Raw genomic sequence first — 22,725 nt, forward strand, 5'->3', positions numbered from 1 at the left:
TAAATATAGTATAATCTAATCTTTCATACAGCTTCTGTAAATCAAAGCTGTTATCTTATTTTAGGATTCAGATTTGAGTTCTTGTAACAAATATGACAATCTTTCAATATACGTACATTGAAATGTTAATGCTGCTGACACAATAGAAGTCCTGTTCCAATTTTCTTAACAAGACACAGACATACAGAGCCCAAGTTCTCAATATTTGAAGTACAGTTATGCTTACTAACTAGTAGCAATATGCTCCTAGTTGTATTCAACTTTACCTTAACTATGGCTAGCAAAAGRGGGAATGAAGGGAGGAGTGGAAAAGGAATTGTGTCTATGAAAACGTACACTGGGCCTTCTGGTGTTTCCTGGCTCTGGCTGCCATCTAGTGTTTAGTCAGGCACAACAAAGAACGCAGCTTATTTTGTCTATGAATTTTCTTGAGATTCTGAACTCCACATACAGGAGACAGGAAAACTAGTACAGACCTCAAAGGAAGATCTCCAAAGTATGGAGATTTAACACAGCAAGTTGAGGAAGAGCCCCTATATAGTTACCTCCCAAGAACTCCAGGTAGCAACACTTCATCTGAATTAACTGCTTTAATGGTAATAAGTGTGGCCTCTACTAAGCTAAGTACAGACATCTCAAAGCATACACTTTTATCTTCCATTGCATGAAAAGCGGGTAGACTTCTGGTTCTTCCCTACTGCTGTAGTAATCACTGCTGTTTATTTTGGACTTTTTTTTCTTTCACTTAAGTGGGTGAACAGAAGGCCTCATCCTAACTGCAAGAACACTGGTGTAAAGAAAAAATCAGTGTAAAACTCTTAACTGCAATTGTGCAAGCCAAGCATGAGTATGAAAGACAATGCATAAACTCAAACTAARCTCCTGGGACAGGATGAACATACACCATTATTCTTAGCATATCAGTAGCTTGAATTATGCTAGGAAATGATTTCTGTCGTGCTGTGGAAGATCTAGTCCATACTCCTCAAATGAGCAAGAGTACGTAGCTCTTCAATACAGCGGCATAATATGCTCTCAGCTCAGCACACTCCTCCAGTATTTTTCTTCCAAATGTTGCACATAGCTTTAAGTGTGGCAGCTTTTGCTTGCCCCATCACTGTAGCAGGCAGACAGCAGAGAGTGGACACAGTGGAGAACATTTCAGCAGCTACTGCTGATCCTTGGGAAACAGCAGATCTTTGAGTGGAGATCGTGCAAACTGGAGGGTAATGTGACAGACTGGTCATTCTGCATTCACTGTCACTTTTGGTGCAGGACACGCAGTAATCCAGAGATGTAATGGATTATGTCGTCCTGGAGATCTGTCTCACTAGCAGAAGTGTCAAATCACTGACAATACCCTTGTGACGTGTGAAGGTTGTGCAAACAAAGAAGTCACGCCAACTGCTGTAGATCCAAAAATAACATAGTGTTAGAAAGTTGCCTGTCAGCACTTCAGCAGTAGGATCAGGCTTGTGAAGCAATTACTTTATTCACATGTAATGAAAGGAGCTTAATTAACAGCTGGCTTTGAGAGGATGGGAAGAAGCTTATGGAATGAGAGAGATCTCCCTTACTTAACTTGCTTCACACAGAGGTCACAAGTTGACATTTTGCATCTAATCAGAATGTCTGTTTCACTTCTAGGCATTAGACTGTTTAGAAGCTTCTTAAAACTRTAGTTTTAGGTCACAGAGATACTATGAGAAATAGTCCATATTTAACTTATTAGTGTGTGTGTGTGGTGGTGGTGGGGATTGTGTAGGGTTGCCTTTTATCAATTCGGTTTGGGGAATATTTCATGCTTCTCCAAGTACTGTGAATCTACTAGAGCACCCTGCTTTGAAGAAGGAGCAAAGCYTTGCAGTCTGCCATAGAAAGCTATCACAAACTGTCAGTAAATCAGTTAACAGAGAGGGCTAATGAACAGCAAAGGTAGTGGAAAGACATCCTGGTAGGCTGGGGCTACCCCTCGTTTTCTGCCACAAAGGTCTTCAGAAAGGCAGTACTTACTGTTTTAACCTCAGGCTAAAAATCAGCATCCCTGCTCTGAAGATCTTTGTTAAGTATATCAACAGGCTTTGTAGCAACTATGGTGATGATAGTGACCATTCAAATTCTTAAAGCAGAGGTGAAGCGACCAGTTAAATTTGCCCATATAGTCTTTTGATTTCCAGTAGTTATTCTCAGATTTTTTCATTTGTTTCAGATGTTGAATCTGTCTGCCTGATCTCCTCCTCCTTGCATTGTAAACCTTTGAGTCTTCTTAACTCAGAGTCAAGATTCAAATTCTGGTAGAATTTCCCAGCTGAAGTTACACTTTGTTCATTAATCAGCTATGTAAGACAGCTTCCTATATACTGGACTGCTCATGTATTCAGATGAGGACTATTCACAGGTCTTAAGTGACAGTCTATGTATTCTATCAACAGTAACTGTTTTTCCTTTCTGATTATCTCAGACATGAATTGCCCAACAAAAGCTATCTTGTAAATATAGTTTTATCTTAAATTATGTTAAAAGTTAACACCAATTCTAAGATGATTAACTCTGTCATTCTGTCTTTCACAACACCAAAAATGGTATTTTACTGTTTTGACCATAAAGGGAATACCCTCACATATATTCTATCAAAAGCATTTTGATTACACAGTGATCTTTATTTCTGTTTTACTCCAACTTTTGCCAAAATTGCAGGCTAGCACAGATCTAAAAATAAAATGCCTTTAAACATAATTATGGCTAAGTGTCCTTTCACATTACTAAAGAGTTAGCCACGTATTAGATGAAGAGTTATTTGAGAAAATAATGCTTTAGCAAAGAAAAACAACAGGGATCTCCAATCCCCTTGAAAGGGAGACTGAAGTTGGAAAGCAAGCAGACACAAACTCCAAGTTTACAAAGGCTGCCATTTGTAGAGACAAAAAAAATTAGGCTGGTCTTCAGTGCTAACACTGAGTGAGAAAGCAAAGACGAGAAATAATACTTAATATAAATTTTTCCCTTAAAGAGCATTAGGAAACCAAACAGTGAGGAAGCTACATGCTTCAGCCAGCTGATATCCCTCAGAAGTAAACTACAGACAAGAGAATCTACAGTGTTAGAGCTCTGAGTATGGATATGATTAACCTGTTGTGATCTCACAGGCAGATGTATGAATACTGACTCTCAAAAACAGGGTAGCTGTATACAAAACCCCATTTCTGTACAGACATAATAGTTCATGATCTATGTACACCAGAGGTCAGGAAGAAAAAATGTTCAATTTGTACACAGAGAGAGGAAGCTTAAAGCCCATAAATCCAGGATGCTGGGATCCAACTCTGATGAATGTCAAGCAGGGAAGCGCATCTGGAGCTGCCACTGCTAAAGCATACATTTATTCCAAACACGTACTCTCACCTCAAGTATCTTTAGGCATGTCTCCATTCACAAAATAAATCAGTTTAACATAAAAAAATTCTGCATAGTTTGTATTTTATACAACAGCCACAGAAATGGTACAGCAGACATTAAAAATTAATGAATTAATTATTATGAAACAATGAGGATCCCCCATTAATTATAACAATAAAATTATAGTGCAATGCTCAAAAAGTTCCTATTCTTGCCAATGGGAACCTTAAAAGTAAAACTGAAATTAAAATTAAGGTAAGTCTGGCTTTTTGGTAACACCTTTGAAGAGCAGGCAGTTGCTGATCTCATTAATGTTAATCATCTGATATTAGATACAATTTCAATGACATATTTTTGCAAAACCTGCAAAAAATTAACTGATACAGAAGACTCAAATTTATAAGAGGAGATCTGTTGGAACTTCAAGACAGAGAACATCATCTTCCAAAATAAAAACAAATAGTGAAACAGCAGTACATAAAGCCAGATTTTCTGAAGCATTGCCATGTCTTGAGTGGACCATCAAAATTAAACAACCTTTTTCCGAAAACTTTAGACACAGAAAACAGTGCAAAAACTGATTAAGTTAAATAATTTTTTAAAGTGCACTACTTATTTGAACAGTACTCTGAAACTTTTAAAAAGCTTGAACACAAAAATGCAAAGAACCACCCACAGTATAGTTTTGTGCATTTGGAACAATTAACACCAAGAATTAAATTACTAACACTTCTTAGATTTCTCTCTTTAGGTTTAGGTATGGATCTTCTTATGTACCTTTAGAGAATGTAACACAATGGAAACCTGATCTTGTTCAGTCACTGACAATACCCACAAAAAATAATGTAAAAAACCTGGACTTTTAGCTTATTTTTTTTCCCAGAGCTCTGATATACTGAAAACTCTCTTAGATTTTAAGGATTCCTTAAACTTTGAGATACTCTCCTCCATGGAGATACCCAAACAAGATTAATGGAAATTATACCTGACAAGTATAAGACAGAAGACTTAATATCAGCTGATTCCAGTGAACAAATTCCAATCATATTTCATTTTAATTTCATGTAAAACCATTTGTTGATAGGCAGTATGCTCAGAATTTATTCCTGGGACAAGCACCTATTTTTTTATCACAATGATCTATTACTTTGCTACTGTAATAAATTTGCCAATGCAGCGGGCACATAAGAGACCAAAGAATAGATTGTGTTTATCTACCAAAAGTAAGGTGCAACAATGATTAAAAAGACAAAGACTAGTAAGTAACACTTGTGGGTAACAAAGGCTCTAAATTAGAGCCCAAACTAACACCAACTGAATAAAGTTTGGAAATGTGCGATCTACCTATAAAAACAGCAACAAGCTGAAGAAATGGATAGGCTGATGACACTGAAAGAACTAACAGACAAGAGAAAAAGGGAGAGAGATTGGACAGATAATAATGCCTTGGTATTTTTGGATTCAGGACCAGATGTGAAGTTCTGTAGTTAAGACAGTAAATGTCGTTTTGTCATTTAAGGAACTACACATTTTTTTGATTTAAAAAAAAGTCTCTTGCTATGCCTTCCAGTATAATATAAAACTTAAAATATTAGTTGCATATATGTTTCTTTTTACAGATCTTTATGCAATTATGATATGAAACAAAATACTTAACAGTAAAAATTTACTTAGAATTACTCCATAACAACACCATGTTGGTCCAATCTCAAAATGCTACTTTGCAGTCACACCTTAAATTATCAGTAAGGAAAGACTACCCTCTATTTATCTATCTTTTTATCAGGTTCACGGTATAGAATAACAAGTATATGAGAGTATGAGACAACCATTGTATCAATACATTTAAGGTGTAGCTTTGGTATTCAATTTGTTGCATCATCCCGTTTCAGAGGAATGATCTGAAGTGCTCTGGCTATTCTCTCTCCTACAACTTGACTACTTGCAGCAATTATTCTTCGAGACATCAAATCAAATGGTCCACCTAAAAAATCAAAGCAAGCAAAGTAACTAGCTTATACCCTGAAAAAAAGTAAAAGTTGGTAAGAAAACAAGAATAAAAATCCAATGCAAGTGACTCATTAACAGACTGGTATTATCATCCAGGGTCAAGTTCTGACCCTGGATAAAAATGCATTTTACCTCAACAGGTATCTCATACGAGCTACATGTAAATTCTCCTCAGTGTACATTTACTCTTTTTTATTTTTGAAGTAATGCTACTTTTACTTTTTTTCAAGGTGCTCAACCCAGAAGGTAAAAAGTGTCTTGTAAGCCTAAGATCAAATGATTGTTTCTCTCTTTGTCCATTAACTGGATGGAAACACTGCTCAATAATGGTAACTTAGAAGGAGGATTGAAAAGCATCTACCTTCTCATTTCAGCTATGTTTTGCTCCCAGTTAACTACTAAAAGGACACAGGAGTATCATGCATGCCCATGCATTTACCTGATACATCTAGCAGTACTCCACCTGCTTCAGTAATAATGATTCCAGCTCCTGCCATATCCCAGCAATGAATTCCCATTTCATAATAGGCATCAGCTCCACCTGTTGCCACAAGGCACATGTTCACAGCTGCAGTACCAACAGCTCTAATCCTAAAGGAGATATGGTTGTTTTTTAATTGAGAGCAGTTCCCAAGACAGTCACAAACACTGTTTGTGTAAACTATATAGAGCACAAAAGCATCATAGGCAAAATGAACTGAGGTAGAGAAAATGTGATGGGATGTTGCAGTGAAACAAATGCACGTAACTCCATTCCCCATTTGTTTTCAAGTATGTTAAAGAGTCCTCCGAATATAGCAAATTTCTGGAAATAATGTTTACAAATCATATTAAAGTCAAGCAAATTTGTTTTAGATGTGAAAAAACATCTTAAACAACTTTTTAACCTAAAACAAGTATTATGGAAGATATCTACCCCCAAAAAAGTAATAGATACTCTACTTTGCTTTTTGAATACTAGAACTACACTGTAGAATACTACACTGTTCTCAACCTTGCAAAAAAAATAATCCCATTTCTCTAGTGATGGTCAGTAAGCATCTCTGACATGCAAAAAACCTAAGAGTAATAATCACAAATAATAAATTAACAATATGAATTAGCTCTGGACAATTTAATCAAAACTTTGTGTATTTCAAATTGCAGTTACTTTTGGAAATGTTAATGTAATTAATAAGCAAAAGTGTGACTTCTACAAATAATTGTCATTATGTCAATTATCAGTAAAATCTACATTAAATTGTAACTGATGGCAGCTAAGTTACAGGAAGAAGCAACTTAACTCAACTCTAATCTTCGATTTACTTTTTACAAGTAAAATTTCAAAGTTTAACTTACAACATACCTAAAATGTATTCCCTATTTACAGTTTAGCATATATTCTTTAATGACCTCACAAGTTTTTCTGGAAGTACAAAAAGTCTAGAAGTTAAGAGTCAGAACAAGAATCCTGAGAATCCTGGAGTAAAATTGAAACCCCTTTTAGGCCAGAAACATGAGTAGGGGTGAATAACAAACAATTGTCTTCTGAAACCATCTTTAGACACAAAACAGCTTGTGGAAATGTAGGCTTTGGTTTATCTGGGAGAAAGGAAGCAGGGAATGTAACTGAAATAATATTAGTTTGTGGACAATTTCAACTACTTGGATAAATTCAAACATTTATATGGAGCTGAAAGAGCTGAAAGGAAGATTTACTTTTGTCTCCTGATGTATTAAAAAAAGTTCTTTCTTTACTACAAGAAAACTAAGTAATCTAATATAGCTGCTCTAATTTAACATAGCTGTTCTTTATGCAGTTCCTATTACTCCATGTGTGTTTCTACAAAAATACACAAAATTGCATTCAATTTTTTAACTAGAATAGAAAATACAATACTTTCTAGTCCTACAAAACCAAACATGCCTCAGTTCTCAATACCATCTGATTATGTCCCAGCTTGAAAAAAATTAAACACACAAAGTCTCTCTGGAGAAGCTACTAGACAATTACATTTAAATCATACTTCATTTTTGAGAAATTAAATGTATCCAATGTCTGTATGTAAATAAATGTAACTGATTCTTCCTAGAAATGATCATATTTAACACTACCAGTAAACATCAAAAATAAGAAATATCTTACCCATGAATAGGAATACTGAGAAGTCTTTCCATGTTAGAAAGAATTATTTTTATAGTCTCTGGATCACGATTTGATCCCAATTCTGTTACCAAAAGGGATTTTGTAATGTCTGAAAAGGAAATAAAACCTCACTTTTTCAACAGTACAGCTTACATAGTGACAGTAATTAGGTATCTGAGTAAAATTCAAGCAAAGTTTACTTCATTGCTTTCTTGTCAGACTGAACAAAATTGAAGTATTTTAATATTACATGACTGAATTTATAAAAAAAATTCTTATATAAAAATGACAGGAAAAGATAAAATAAAGTTAACAAAGCACAATTTGGTTTAATTGTGTATATACATTAACCGAGGTCATTGCTATATAAAATTCTATTGTTAGAACAACTAGAACAGTTCTCAGATCTGTAAAGGTCCCAATTTAAGCATTGGTTTTCCTTTACATAAGGTAGTAAGTATACAACAATGATACTGAGAAGATTTAAACCCATGCTAGTTCAGAGCTGGAAGAAGTTAAATTGTTTGGTAGATTCATTATGGTTTCTAAAAATGATCACAGAGGGAATACAGACATGCAGGGAATAAAATAAAAAAGCACACAAACTTAAAAAGACACACAGGGAATATAATCTCCAACTGCTGAGTCTTGATTCTGATTCTGCAAAGGTCGCAAGTATGTTATATCCATAAAAGAGAAAATAAAACCTGTTTCCTCAAAACTGTATAACTCATGGCTAAAAAAAAGACTGTATTTGCAAAACAAAATGATGTGTTAAGAAAGAGAAATATATCCAAAACTAAAATTGCTGATATGCATCATTTGCAAAACATATGGAATTATTAAAATAAGCTACTCAGTTCAGCTTACCTTCTTGGCCTGATACTTTAAGTTTCTGACCATTGCAAAATGCACCTTTTCCTTTCCTGGCAGTGTACATCTTGTCTTCTACACAACTGTACACAATTCCAAATTCTATCTGCAAGAAAACAGCAAAGATACCTCGGGGTTTTTTTTCCTTTCTTTTACCCTCTTTGAAAATACAGATCTTAGTGATAGCTAGCAACAAGAAATTAATTTGGTTTTGCTTGGTTAGATATTAAATAATAAAAAGTATACCTCTTTGTTTACAACAAAGCCAATTGAAACTGCCACAAATGGAAACCTACAAAACAAAACATTTCACTATTTTACAGGGAGATACTATGCTTCTTTCATTACCATGCTTATGCTTAATAAAAACAATCTTCATTTAAATGACAAGTATATTAAAAAAAGACACATAAAATATTTAGGAAATACTAGTTTTCTGGAACTTGTACCATTCACTGTGAAAACAGACCAAATGATACCAATCACAGTTGCAGTTTCCACTCACTGAAGCTGAGCCTGTTACATTTGGACTAGGAACTGTCATCACTTTCTAGCCAAGAAATACAGTAAGAACCGGCAAGCCTCTACACTACTAACCTTTCTCAGAAAGAACATACTGACTGGTCAAAAAAGCCTGCATCTTCTGATGAGGTCATCTCCCTCTCCATCTTTTTCCACTTTCACCAGCAAAAGGACAAGAAGACAGATACCGAGAAAGGAGAATGCAGGGGGAAGAGAGAAGGCAGTGGGGTTTTGCTAAGTCTAAGTTTTTAGTGATTAACCAATTAATTTGATTTTTTTTACTCTTTTAAAACTTGCAGTTCAAAAAAACTTACTGTAATTACAATCTGTAAAAATTACAGATTTTTAGGTTTGTAAATTCAGCAGAACGGATTACTTTCCTGTAGCTTTTCAAACAAACATGCTATTTAGCAGGATTTGGCAACCGTTTAAAGCTGTGTGACATACAGCAGCAGTCATTCCAATACTGGAATCAGGTATGCTCAGAGAAGCTCATCAGGGCCAAAGTTACTATGCCTCAAAGAGTCAGGGAACAGGCGGTCAGCATTATTCTGAGAATCCCTTCCTCACCCTGATGCAAAATACCACTAGACAGTTTGCCAGTGATATCTGTTTTTCCTTCATAGTAGCAGCTCCTAGATCACAGTGAATTTAAAATTTATTAGAAGCCAGGAACTGGAGCTGTTATTGCTTCTCAGCAAAACCTCTCTGAAGATGCTGCAGCTCCTAATTCCCAGTCCTGTTGCATTACTGTTAAAAATCTGCCCACCTATCTTTGGCACTTGCGCCAAAGGCTGTTGACTCCTGCTGTATAGTAGAGGTCTCTTATGAAATATCTGCTATTGGTTAGAGTATTATAATACTTACAGAAATACTAATATGATAACAAAAACTGCAAATGGTACTCAACTAACAGCAAACAGCAATTTGTGACAATTCATGAGTTCATGGTATCGCTTTTAAAGCAATTTAAAAGTGAAAAAACCTTACTTTCACAGAACTGGAGAAACAAAAAAGGTAATCAGTTTAAGTTGCTAACATAAAAGATGACAGCTGAACCTGTGTACAAAGTTGGTAGTTCCATCAATAGGGTCTATAATCCATGTGGGATTAGCTGTCAAAATGCTGCCTTCTCCAGCTGCAACAGATTCTTCTCCAATGAAACTAGAGTAGGAAACACATTAAAAAAAATATGAAAAAATTGTTCAAAATGTCTGAATTACAATACTGTCCTTGAAATTAAAATTCTTAAAGGAAAGTCGCATGTAGTTTTTATATCATCAAGTATACATATATAAAAGTTGAGAAATAAAAAGTTTGGCTGGAAAGTATCAACTATAGTAACTGAACAGGCTTCTACCAATATTTATGATGTCAGAAATATGCATAATAAGTGAAAAAGATCTTTATTTTTTAATTCAATTAATGGAACTTAACATTCAAAATATTGAAGATTTTAGGATTTTCTTCCAGTAATAGCATCATCAACTTTTTGGCTAGAATACACAATCACAGAACAGTTGAGGTTGGAAGGGACATCTGGAGAACATTTGGTCCAATCCCCCTGCTCAAGCAGGGTCACCTAGAGTAGATTGCTGAGGACCAAGTCCAGTTGGGTCTTGAATATCTCCAAGGATGAAGACTCCACAACCTCTCTGGGCAACCTGTTCCTGTGTTCAACCACCCTCACAGTGAAAAAGTTGTTTCTTATGTTTAAACGGAATTTCTTGTTTTTCAGTTTGTGCCTGTCACCTCTTTTCTCCTGTCACGGGGCACCACTGAGAAGAGTCTGCCTCCATCTGTTTTACTCTCCCCCATCAGGTATTTATGCACACTGATAAGAGCCTGTCTGAGCCTTCTCTTCTGCAGGCTAAACAGCCTCAGCTCTCTCAGCCTTTGCTCATATGAGACATGCTTCAACCTCCTTTAATCATCTTTGTGACCCGTTGCTGGACCCACTCCAGTATGTCCATGTCTTTCTTGTACTAGATAGCTCAGAATTGGACACAGCACTCCAGATGTGTCTCACCAGTGCTGAGTAGAGGGGAAGGATCACCTTCATCAACCTGCTGACTCTTCCTAATGCAGCCCAGCATGCCATTGGTCTCTTTGCCATGAGGGCACATTGCTGGCCCATGGTCAACTTGTCYACCAGGACCACCAGGTTCTTCTCCGCAAAGCTGCTGTTCAGCTGACCGGTCCCCAGCCTATATTGGTGCCTGGGGTCATTTCYGCCTAGGCGCAGGACCCCGCACTTCCCTTTGTTGAACTTCAAGAGGTTCCCCTCTGGCTGTTTCTCCAGCCTCTTGAGGTTCCTCTGAGCAGCAGCACAACCATTGCTGCATAAGCCACTCCTCCCAGTTTTGTATCATCAGCAAACCTGCTGACGGTACACTGTTCCATTGTCCAGGTCATTAATGAAGATGTGAAACAGTATTAGACCAATTATCGACCACTGGGGTACATCACTAATGACTGGCCTCCTGCTAGACTACGTGCCACTAATCACAACCCTCTGAGCCCTGCAGTTCAATCTGTTTTCAATCCATCTCACTGACCACCTTATCTAGCCTGTACTTCATCAGCTTGTCTAAAATGATGTTACAAGTGACAGCATCAAAAGCCTTACTAAAGTCAAGATAAATAACATCCMCTGCTCTCCCTTCATCCACCAAGCAAAACATTTCATCATAGAAGGCTATCGGGTTGGTTAAACACAATTTCCCCTTCATAAATCCATGATGACTACTCCTGATCACCCTTTTGTGCTTCACATGTCTAGAAATGGCATCCAGGATCAGTTGCTTCATCACCTTCCCAGAGATCACGCTGACCAGCCTGTAGTTTCCTGGATCCTCCTTCTTGTCATTTTTGAAGACAGAGGTGACATTTGTTTTATTCCAGTCCTCTGGAACCTCTGCCAATCGCCATGACCTTTCAAAGATAAATGAGACTGGCCACACAATAACATCGGCCAGCTCCCTCAGCACTCATGGGGGCACCCCATCAGGTCCCATGGACTTATGTCCAGTTTAAGTGTTCCCTAACCTGACCCTCCTCCATCAAGAGTAAGTGTTCTATGCCTTCTGCCCCATTTAGCAGCAGACCCATAGTTTTACAATTGTAACAAAAATAGGTGACTTTGTAAAGGGATGAAATCCAAAGTGGAGCTCCTCTTGGAGGGCAGAGCGTATGCTCTACCATACTACTACATCCAAGGAATACACATAACATTGCCACAGGAAACTAAATTTCATGATTTTTGTTGATCATGAAACTATTTGCTTTGAACTGAAAAACTACTGGAATGAGTATGAGTGTGTGGAATTCTCTTCTATACCTTTTGCATGTTATTAACATATTACTCAGCCCATGAAAAGTCTATAACAGAATCAGAATATTGTTTTCCTCCAAGAATTGGTAAGATGGGAGAATTGTTAAAATTAAAGAAACAAAGTGTCTTTAATATTTATTAGGAGTTTATGTTTGACTCTAGAAGGGAAAGATAAGATAATCACTCAGAACRAAACAATGTTCCCAAAAAGCAGCTGATCTTGAAGGTAAAGACAGACAGAAAAGTTATTCAGGTGAATAAAAAGTTCAACAGAAGGAGAAATTCAACAGAAGTATGTCTAATGTGATATCAATTATCCAATTAAAAAAAGGTTTTAAAATGTTTTAAATGTTTATCAATGTCATAGAAACTGCTATTTCAAGGTCATTCCACTAGTTTTTATGTTTACACAGATTTGGTTGGTTACTGATATTTTGCATCACTTCCATTGTTCTAATTTTATATGTATTTATTATATTTCACATACACTGCAATGATGACATCTCCAAGAAAATATCAGAAAAATTAGCAAACCCATCTTAAAGAAACTATACTAAACTTGAGCCATTATATCAAAATAGGAAAGAAAGTCAGTTAAGTAAAATACACAATTCATCCTCCAAGAAGAAATTTATTTCTGAAAAAAAAAGAAAGGTTGAACAATTAAAAAAAAAAAATTTTGTATGACTCAGTAATGCAGATCCAGAAGATCCCATTTTCTTTCTAGAAAATTTTATGTTCTTATATTGCATGAGACTTGCTAACCAGAACTAAAGGCCCACTCAGTACCAYTGGATCTATTCTGTTTGGATGTTCAAGGCATGCTAGCTTCTACAGGAAACAAAAGAGAAGTTTGGGTTCCAGGTATTTTGGAGCCACCTTTGACTCCCCAACACAAATGAACAAGAATTTATTTACAGTTGGCTCAACTGGAGGTGACTTTCAGCATGAGCTTTGAGCAAAGTTAAACTCATATCAGTAGAACCTGGACCCCTGGATGCCTGAATTTCTTTGTTACTGCAGTCCTCTAAGTTAATTGCAAAATTAGCCAGCAATTGATATGGAAGCATTTGGACAAAACTTTGACCCACAATTACTCTGAAATATTTAATGCAACGACGTTAAGGGAGCATTCCGTAATCTTCTAGCATGTCAATCATATTGAAATGTTATCATTAAAATCAGAAACTTTCCATTTTGTTCTTCCTGTCACCTCACCCCTTTTTTTATCAAAAATGCATCAATAAGAAGCTGTACCTGTGAGAAGGATACTTTTCTTTTATCAAAGAAATGATGAAGTTTTCTACTTTTTGATCTGTTTCTGTCACTAGATCTACTGGTGAACTTTTAGTCATAACAGATATTTCTTCTTTGAGCGCTCCACGGATTATCTGTTAAAAGAAAAAAAGCTTTCTTCATAAACAGTACGGAAAATATTCATTTTTCCAAGATACTGAGCATCATTTTTACTGTAATTTTCTAAACTGCATGCACAAAACACAACACAAGTATTGACACAAAATGGATTTAATTGCAGGAGCTCAGTCCTGCATCTATCCCTCACTTCTACTAGTACAAACTTTTACAAGGCCTTAAAACGAAGTACTATGGGAAGATCCATTTGTAGATGAAAGAGAGCTCCATTTTGTTAGGACATGTTTTAAACTGATGTATCTAAACATCAATAAGCTGAATGAAACATGAAAGACTGAGCTTAAGTAAGCTATTTTTAGCCAGACCATGCATTTATAATTGAAGAACTATGAAAATCGACTTGATTAAGAATCTATGTTTCACAGCCCAGAAAATAATTTTATTACAACTAAGACAAAGTTTTGTGAGGGTCAACCTTAATAAGATGGTTGGAGGGGCTTCTACACTACTGTGTTCTGCAGATTGTACAGCTCCTGGGAACCAAACTGTACATGTGCCATTTTGTCTGTTGCAATAGCATTCAAATGTACCCAGCAGAACTACCAAGAGTAAGTGAACATCTGCTAATCAACCCTACATCCAGGCTTTGCTGAGATGTGCAAGTTCTCTTTCTTATTCTAAGAAATTCTTACTCTCTTTCTTATTCTTACCAGATTCTGCTCCAAAGAAAGATGTAAAATTGTTTTCTTAAATTAACTAAGCTGAGAACAGGGAAGATGATCTTGAACATCACTGAATGATTGTGCTAATTTATATTTTTGACAGAATATTCCACAGAGGAATATCTAACAGCAAAACTCCTTTAAAAGCTGTAAATATATTATTCTCAATAAATAACATTATTATTTAGAAATAGTTTATACTTACTTCTCCAGCTTTCCTTGCTAAAGCAACTGCATAATCCATGCATTCCTGCCACGGATCAGCCATCTTTCCTTAGCCTAAGAGATACATTAACGTATAAATGATCATGGATATTTTTACAAATTCTAATTGCTTTACTCCCCCCTGGACTCCAGTCCCCTGGACTGCAATGTTTTTGCTTTGCTGGAATATATGTTTGTCCTATTCTTCACTGTGAAACAGCTGATTTAAAAAAATTTTTTTAACTTTGTCTGGTTTAATAGATTTTTTCCTACATTTTGTGAATATGTTTATAACATAAAAATATCAACAGATATAGACCCTCAACATTGAAAGAAATATGCCTGCTAAATGCTACATTTAGGCATGGACTTCAGTGCACATGAAGTCTTTGAAAAGCAATAGTGTGGTTACRCACAAGGACATTTTTAGATACACAGTACAGCTTAGGGCTTGTTTGCTTAAAAAACACTGGAATCTTCACTACAACTTATTGCAGAGGACTGCAGGCATAGTTTAGTCTATTTTAAGCATGGTTTAAATGACTTTGGTTATTTTAAATTAAAGGGGAGCAAAACCAAAATCTATCCTTTCTGTGGCTTATTCCTCTGTGCCTTGTTCTAGGGGTTTATTCCAAACACAACTACGAAATGGTTTTGATCCTACATTAAAAAGATACAAGAAACCAGTTATTTTAAGGTGTTCTTTACATTCTTAAATACTATGAAGCAATGTAAGCTACCTTATCTTGTATGCATCTCTACTTGCATGAGTGATACGAAATACAAACCAGTGTATCATAYGGTCTTTCTAATATACCCATAATACACCACAAACTCATTTAATGACACTATGGTGTTCTGAATTTGGGGAACCTCTTCCGTTTCAAGACCTAGCCCTTTCAGATGCCTTCTGGATAGTTCCTACTCAGATGATTCAGTCTCTGGAAAGTGAGGACCAGATTTGTAACACTTGCAAATTCACACAGGTTAGATACATGAGCATGCAAAATCAGCACTGAAAAGCATCAAAAAGACATTGCAGTCAACATGGTCCAGGAGTTCCCAGTTCCACAGTACTCATCCAATAGACCTAGCTTCTCTGACTCTTGAACATAACACAGCTAGAGATGGCTAAAAAAGCTATGTAAAATGCAAATGGTATGATGCCTCAATTATACTGATAACCTGCTTTACCTATCACAGCTTTTACAGTAGGTTGTAACACGGAAAGACACAAATAATTTGTCAGGACACAGAACCGGGTACGAATGGCACTACATAAAACTACCCTATTCTCCATAAAGCATTGGCAGCACTAATGGTGCCTTGCGCAGATCAACATCCTGTTCAACGGGGGAGCTTCATGAATGATCAAAAATCATCTACATTTAAAGGGTCACCAAAAGAGCATCAGAGTATTTATTYTAGTAAAATACTAGTGTCTACGTTTACTGGAAGAAAGGGATTTTTTTCCCAGTTCAGTCCTGTCTCCTCTGGATGCCCACATGGCCAGCCTGCCCCCAAACTCGGTGCTGAGCCTCCCGAGCAGGGGCTGAGATCCCGAAGCAGACACGGGCCACAGCGGCACGGAGCAGTAACGCCCGGGGCCGCCGGCACACAGCGGCCCTTGCCGGGGCTCCCGCCAGTGGGGACCCCGGCCCTGATCTACTTCTCTTTTTCGCTAATAAGCAGAGCTGATTTACTGCACGGGCAAGCGACGACCTTCCCGGACACCTGAAACGCAGGCGCTGCCGCCGCCCGGCGCCGATCCGCGGCCAGAGGAGCCGGCTTCAGGCGGAGCAGGCGCGTTACGAGGCGCCCGCCGAGCTGCCCGCCCTACCCTACGAGCGCCCCGGAGAAGACAGGGGCGCGCAGCCCCCTCGCGGCACCCCGAAATGGCCGCCGGGCAGGAGGAGGCTCACCGCTGCCGCGCCACGCTCCGCCGCCGCCGCTCGCACTGAGGCGCGCAGCCGCAGCGCTGCCACCCGCGCAGCCACTGCGCAGGCGCGGGCCGCCGCGCGCGGCGCCGGCAGCAAAGGCGTTAACCCCGCCGCCTCCCTGCCCCCGCGCGCCGCGGGCGCCGCTGCGCCTGCGCGGGCGCCGCGGTGCGCCCTAGGCGCGCGCTTCCGCCCTCGGTGAGGGTAACGGTCACTGCGCGCCGCCTCCTCCGTGCCCGCGCCGTGAGGCGGGCGCCTGTGAGGCAGCGCTAGGAGCGGCTTTCGACATAGACATTTTTTCTAAGAAGTAATTGGGTGTGGTGAGATGAAGAGGCATTTATCAGAGCTTTTAATTGCTGAAGACGTCAGTGGTGAAAATAAGACTGCATTACTCAGCATCTAGAGTAGCATACAAACGTTCGCCAATATTGGGGAAAAAATGAAAGAAAGATCCAAGTTTCACTGGGGAAATCTTGTAACAAAAGTAGAACGGTTGTGGAGTATGAACCAGGACGTTTAAGCAAGGTGTCGCAGTTGTGGGGTGACTGAATTTCTGTCAGACCTTCACCTTTGTGACAACTGTGCACTTACGCACTTCATCTAGGTACAAGCCCAGCATCTTCTTCTTTTAACTTGGATCCGTGGACTGTGGCTCTGTTTTGACAACTTTGGTAGTGTGACAGGGCCATGAAAAAGCATGAATATATATATACCCTACAATTCCTGTGAAATAATGTAGTATTCATTTAAAGTTACAGTGCCTAAAAAGGGATGATTCTTCTCCATTACATCTTGATCTTTTTCCTTAAAAACTATCAACACCTTTGAGACAGCTTTCTTTGCCTCTGTACTAGCCCCTTTTAAGTTCTGATAAGTAGGATGATCTCAGATCAGTAACCAGAAAGGTGACTGATATTTTTAATACAGTAAATCCTGCTCACTTATTTTCCAAAAAAGTCCCTAGCTTTCTATCAAAGATTTTCAACAGCATGTCACARTTCAAATAATGCCTTTTCAAGATTACTATAATTAAAGTGATAGAGGAAAAAAATGGCATCACCTTCCTTTGTAAGATTGACTGTTACCAGTTTCATTGTTTTTCCTGTTAAGTCTTGACCCTCTTGTCTTTCATCCGGTAAAGATAAAGCACTGTGGTTTTGTATTCAAATTGCAACTACTACTGGCATATATCAAATGATGATCTAATGTAAACACTTAGAGCAAGGTTTGTAGTTTGATGTATGACTTAAATGATCATGAAATGACTGCCACCAAAAGAAGCAGTCTTACTCCATTTTTCCCATCTCTTTCCAACCCACAGCTAGCCCCTGTTTAATGCTGCAAGCTGCTTCCTCTCTTGTGCTGGCACTCATAAACTGAGCTGGGAAACTGATCTGGTTTAAAACTAATCTGACTTTTAAAACACATACTTCTAATGAGTATGAATTCACTGAAGTTGTTCACTGTGCAACTATCCCAATGTTTGGGATGACTATAATGCCTTGTGCATAGGAAAAGCCTTTTAAAAAAAAATGTCCTGATCCTTTATTTCATGTGTTGGAACTGACATCAAATACATTCTGAAATGTCCCAGAACACTAAAGAAATGTACGTTTGACCTTTTTTTCCTATCAGTGAAGATGTAGTTTCCATTCGCAGCTGTGCCATGGTGTTGGACAAGTCACTGTACCTTTTCATCCTTCCCRTTTTGTAAACAAGACTAATCATGTAGATCTGCTTTTTGAAGTGTTTTAAGATCTCCAGATTGAAAGAACTTCATAAATGGTAAGGTGTGCTTTTATTATTTATTTTTCAATTCATTCTTTACACGGTTGTATTAAAAGCATAAAGCCTGTTCAGAGAGGCACTTTGGCTCTAATTCAGTTTTTGTTGAGACAGGCTGCCAAACATGCTTCAGTACAAACTATATTGGACTGCAACAGCATTTTGGAAAGTGGCTTCTTTGATACTATTAATGGTATGCTAAACATTAAAGCAATTGTTTTACAAGCTATATAAGGGGAATTCAAATTCTGCATTGATCCTAAACTCAGCAAAAGTAAACGAAACAGAAATACTAGAAATTCTCTTATCGGAGTAAGAATTTTCCTGGTCCATACTATGTAAAGATAGTTATTTCTATTCAGGTGAAAGGAAATCTTGTATTTCATGTAGGAGGCTACTGAGATAGGAGGTTGGAGCTGCAGGGAGGTGTATTTTTATGTGACACCTGATAAACAAGATGAACAGAGGCAATCTGTTAATAAAACAGTCTTTTTCTTTGAACCAGGGTGATAACACTACAGGTTACATACTTACTTTTCTGTCTTTCTAAGACAGGCAAAAGGAAACTGATAAAAGTGAGTGAGAGAGTTCTTTCTTAGTATGATATATGATTTCTTGTTTACCACAACATTGCCAAGGAAAATTATGTAGTCAACAATATATGTGAACCAATCTGTAGCAGGAGCTGCTACCAGCAGCATCCTCAGTGATAAAATGCTTGCAAAGCTTTGACCTTGTGCATTTTCTGAAATTATTATACAGATAGATAACAGGAAAAAAGCTTTATTTTCATTTATTTTAATAGCTCAGTTGATTGTAAATTCATTAAATACTTCTCTTGACAAATTCACCTTCTCAGCTGAGTAACTTTGCATACATTTTCCACAGTGGGCATCTACTACAAGTGAGTTTTACATTTTATTTATTAACTTGTAAACAAAGCAGTTTAGCAACTTCTAAACACAAGTCATAAAAGTACATTTTGTTTTTCAATGTTAAATGTCTCCTCCAAATCGTTTCTTTTTTTCAAATCCATTTGGGATACACTTTTAGTCTTCCCTATGAAAATGTGCTATGTTAGTAACCTTTAGAAAATCAAAAAAATTGTATATGGTCAGCAAAGATGTGCTAGAGTCTAATAGCTAAACACGGAGTAATTCTATTCCCAGCTGTTACTGTCGCGTGAAGGGAGGACAAGGGGTAATCACCTTTGCCTGCCAGAGCCCTCCTCAAAAAGGGCTTTCACTGGATCAGGTTCACAAAGTTGAACAAAATACGAAAGGCCCTCCCCTTTGGTAATCAACGTTTGCCTGCCAGAGCCTTCCTCAAAAGGACTTTCACTGAGTCAGGTTTGCAAAGTTGATCAAAACAGACAATTTATTAAAGCGACAGATGAACAGGTTCAGGATTGCTGGTGATAAATGCACTTACTGCAACAAATTCTACTTTTTCTGAGCTCAAACTGATAATTAAGCGCTTTCAACAATGATATTTTTCCCGGGGTAACGTCCGATGTTGTCGGAGGCACAAACCTTACCAAAAAGGYGTCCCTGTTTTGGGGAGGAGAGAGGTCCAGGCCCGTCGACCCGTCCGTAGGTTGGTGTTCTCGTCCTCGAAATGGAGGATTGTTTATGCACTGAATTTATACTCTTGGCGAGGTGGGGCTGAGTCAAACACTGTRGGATGTTTGGTCCTTGTCGAGCTCAGCAGCGGGTGTCAATGGCTGCTGGCCTTTTTTTTTCTTTTGCCCCTATCAACAACACCAGGCTGCAAGACTCCCGCCTCRCCCCAGGTGTCGTTTTGGGTAGAGCAATGTCAAGTGGTGASACCTCCGCCTTGCCCTGGGCGTTGTCTCACCCCTCACCAGCATGGGCATCAGGCCGCAAATCCACTGTTTACCTCACGGCAGGGAGGATCACAGATAATCACAGACCATTATCCCACACCAGCAAGCGTACAGTAGCTCTGGGAAAGTTTCTGCTTTTGCTTCTGTATTCTCTCTAGGATCTCCATGATTAAATGGGGTTTTCACCTCTCTTTAGTTAGTTATCTATGTGTTAGGCTAGCTTCATTTGGTTTTGCTTCTCAGTTTCTGAAAACTGAGTAATCTGAGCTTCTACATACAATCCCAGACACTTTGCTGGAATATGATAATAGTGAAAATTTTTTGGAACCTTATCAACTGTAACTTGCCAAATTTGTATTGTCATATACAGAGTGCTAGCTCTTTGTAATAACAGGCACTAGGTGAAAGCAACGTTCCTGATAAAACTGTCTAAATTTCCCCAAAGACTTACTTCTTGCTTACCAAGCCTATTCTCTCTCCATCCACAATGAAGCTTATTCAGAGTGATTATTTTGCCTGCAGTTACATATACTGTAAAATCTGCATTATGAGTTAAAAACAACTTCTCAGGAGGCCGTGCAGGGACAGTTCTAAATGCAGTCTCTGTACTGTTCAGACCTCTGATCCAAACAAGAGGTGTGTGCTGGGGGAAGGCTGTATGACCACTTAAGCCTTATGTTCTGCTTGCAGGTGGCACCTGAAAGGAAGGTATGTGACAGCCCTCCTGTCTTGCGCAACAGAAGCTCCTCCTGCAGGTAATACCTGAAGAATGACAATTTAGCCCAAAGGACCTTTTAATTTTTCCATGGAAATTAGGACATAACTGGCCCAAGGCATGTGCCAGTTAGCTGTCGCTGGCAGCAGTCTGCAGCAGATGTGACAGAGGAGAACAGATTAGCCATTCAGCCCTGAGCAACCCCCTTGAAACTTGTAGGGCAGAAAAATTGAGAGGCAGGAGAAAGGGGATAAGGAGGGAATGAGAGGATTTTCTCCTGCAAAAGATAACCCTGTTCTGCAGGATCRTTTTCCACTCACTTCTGTAACAACAGCAGGAGGATCAAGTCCTCTGGCACTCTTTGACTTCCCTGTCCCACAGTGATGGTTAGCCTCTTATCGCATCCTCCTGACCAGCCTAAGATGCAGAGGAAGGTGAATAGGGGATTGCTGAGGAAAGGGAGGAAAAGAGCAAGGGAGAAGAGGAATGTTCCTCATACGCTCTAAAGAGAGATCACAGACTGCTCTAGAGGTAAGTGGGAGAAACACGAGAAATACACACATACATCCCACTGAGGAACCAAAGATTTCTAAAATACTCAGCCACTGAAGTCTTAACTGCATTTCCCTCCACCTAGAACACCATTGATTTCTCAAAGCCTCCCACCTATCTTAGTTCCATCATCGCTTCCCTATTCTCACCTCTAGGACTCCCAGCTATTTTCTCTCCATTCCATGGACTAGCCTTTGATCACCAATTCTGCTCTTTCTGCAAACTGCTTTTTACCTACAGAGCCTTGACTTAATTCCTGATCAGTGTGTCTGTGGGTTACTTTAAGGGCCCCCAAACTAGAAAGAAAACTGGAGTCCAACCACCCATAACTTGAAAGTACTTACTAAGTGCTTACTTATACTCTAGGTCATCAGCCCTTTCCTTCATGTCCAGTTCTGGGCTCCCCGGTACAAGAGAGACATGGCACTACTGGAGAGACTCCAGCAYAGGGCTACAATGATGATTAGGGGACTGGAGCATCTCGCTTATGAGGAAGGGCTGAGAGAGCTGGGCCTGTTTAGCCTGGAGAAGGGAAGGCTGAGAGGAGATCTTATCAATGTGTACAAATATCTTAAGGGAGGGTGTCAAGAGGATGGAGCCAGCCTCTTTTCAGTGGTGCCCAGTGACAGGACACGAGGCAACGGACACAAACTGAAACACAGGAAGTTCCATCTGAATATGAGGAAAWACTTCTTYACTGTGAGGGTGACAGAGCACTGGAACAGGTTGCCCCGAGAGGTGGTGGAGTCTCCATCCTTGGAGATAATCAAAAGCTGTCTGGACAGGGTCCTAGGCAACATGCTCTAGGTGACCCTGCTTGAGCAGGGGGGTTGGACTAGATGATCTCCAGAGGTCCCTTCCAACCTCAACCGTTCTGTGATTCTGTGATTCTGTGAAACCAGAAGCACCTTCCTTTTCATGACATCTGCACAGCACACAGTAAAATCATTTAACAATACCTAAGTCATGTTAAAACTACAGTAGCAAAATGGTACAGTAGCAAAATAAGAACAATTAATAGCCACACACTTACTGATATTTGTTCCCCCCCCCAAGTCCAATCAATATATAATCATGCTACAAAGATTCCTAAATTGTTACAAGGGCCATAATGTTTGGCAGTACAAGAATGTATAATAATTTAGGGCCACCTGAACAAGACTACATTACTGCTCTGCTTATGAAGAGTATCTTTTGAAAAAGATGCAAGGCAGACTCCTCCTCTCACATTGTGAATTTTTTTCTTTTTATTGCAGCTATGCCTAAACTGGGTTTTTCACACATGGTTATCTGTTTTCAAAACTACATACGAACCAGAATCTACCACTGT

The 22,725-nt window shown here is 38.7% G+C and overlaps 1 protein-coding gene across 3 annotated transcripts; it reads right to left on the reverse strand.

Annotated features, from left to right (window-relative positions):
- Positions 1–571: 571 nt before the first annotated feature.
- Positions 572–16,569, reverse strand: IMPA1 (inositol monophosphatase 1). Of its 3 annotated transcripts, XM_026081366.1 has the most exons (10): positions 16,483–16,569; positions 14,562–14,635; positions 13,518–13,651; positions 9,986–10,090; positions 8,651–8,696; positions 8,402–8,510; positions 7,532–7,640; positions 5,846–5,997; positions 5,240–5,380; positions 1,321–1,407 (listed from the first exon to the last, which is right to left on the reverse strand). In XM_026081366.1, the coding sequence occupies exons 2-9, from the start codon at positions 14,622–14,624 to the stop codon at positions 5,262–5,264; spliced, it is 837 nt and encodes a 278-aa protein (XP_025937151.1). In that variant the 5' UTR covers positions 14,625–14,635; positions 16,483–16,569; the 3' UTR covers positions 1,321–1,407; positions 5,240–5,261. The 3 variants fall into 3 exon arrangements, with proteins under 3 accessions (XP_025937152.1, XP_025937151.1, XP_025937150.1); XM_026081367.1 differs by lacking the exon at positions 5,240–5,380 and having other exon boundaries at positions 572–1,407; XM_026081365.1 differs by lacking the exons at positions 1,321–1,407; positions 16,483–16,569 and adding an exon at positions 16,295–16,461 and having other exon boundaries at positions 3,456–5,380.
- Positions 16,570–22,725: the final 6,156 nt, after the last annotated feature.

Source organism: Apteryx rowi, unplaced genomic scaffold, assembly GCF_003343035.1.
Source record: "Apteryx rowi isolate R43461 unplaced genomic scaffold, aptRow1 scaffold_548, whole genome shotgun sequence".
Lineage (NCBI taxonomy): Eukaryota > Metazoa > Chordata > Aves > Apterygiformes > Apterygidae > Apteryx > Apteryx rowi.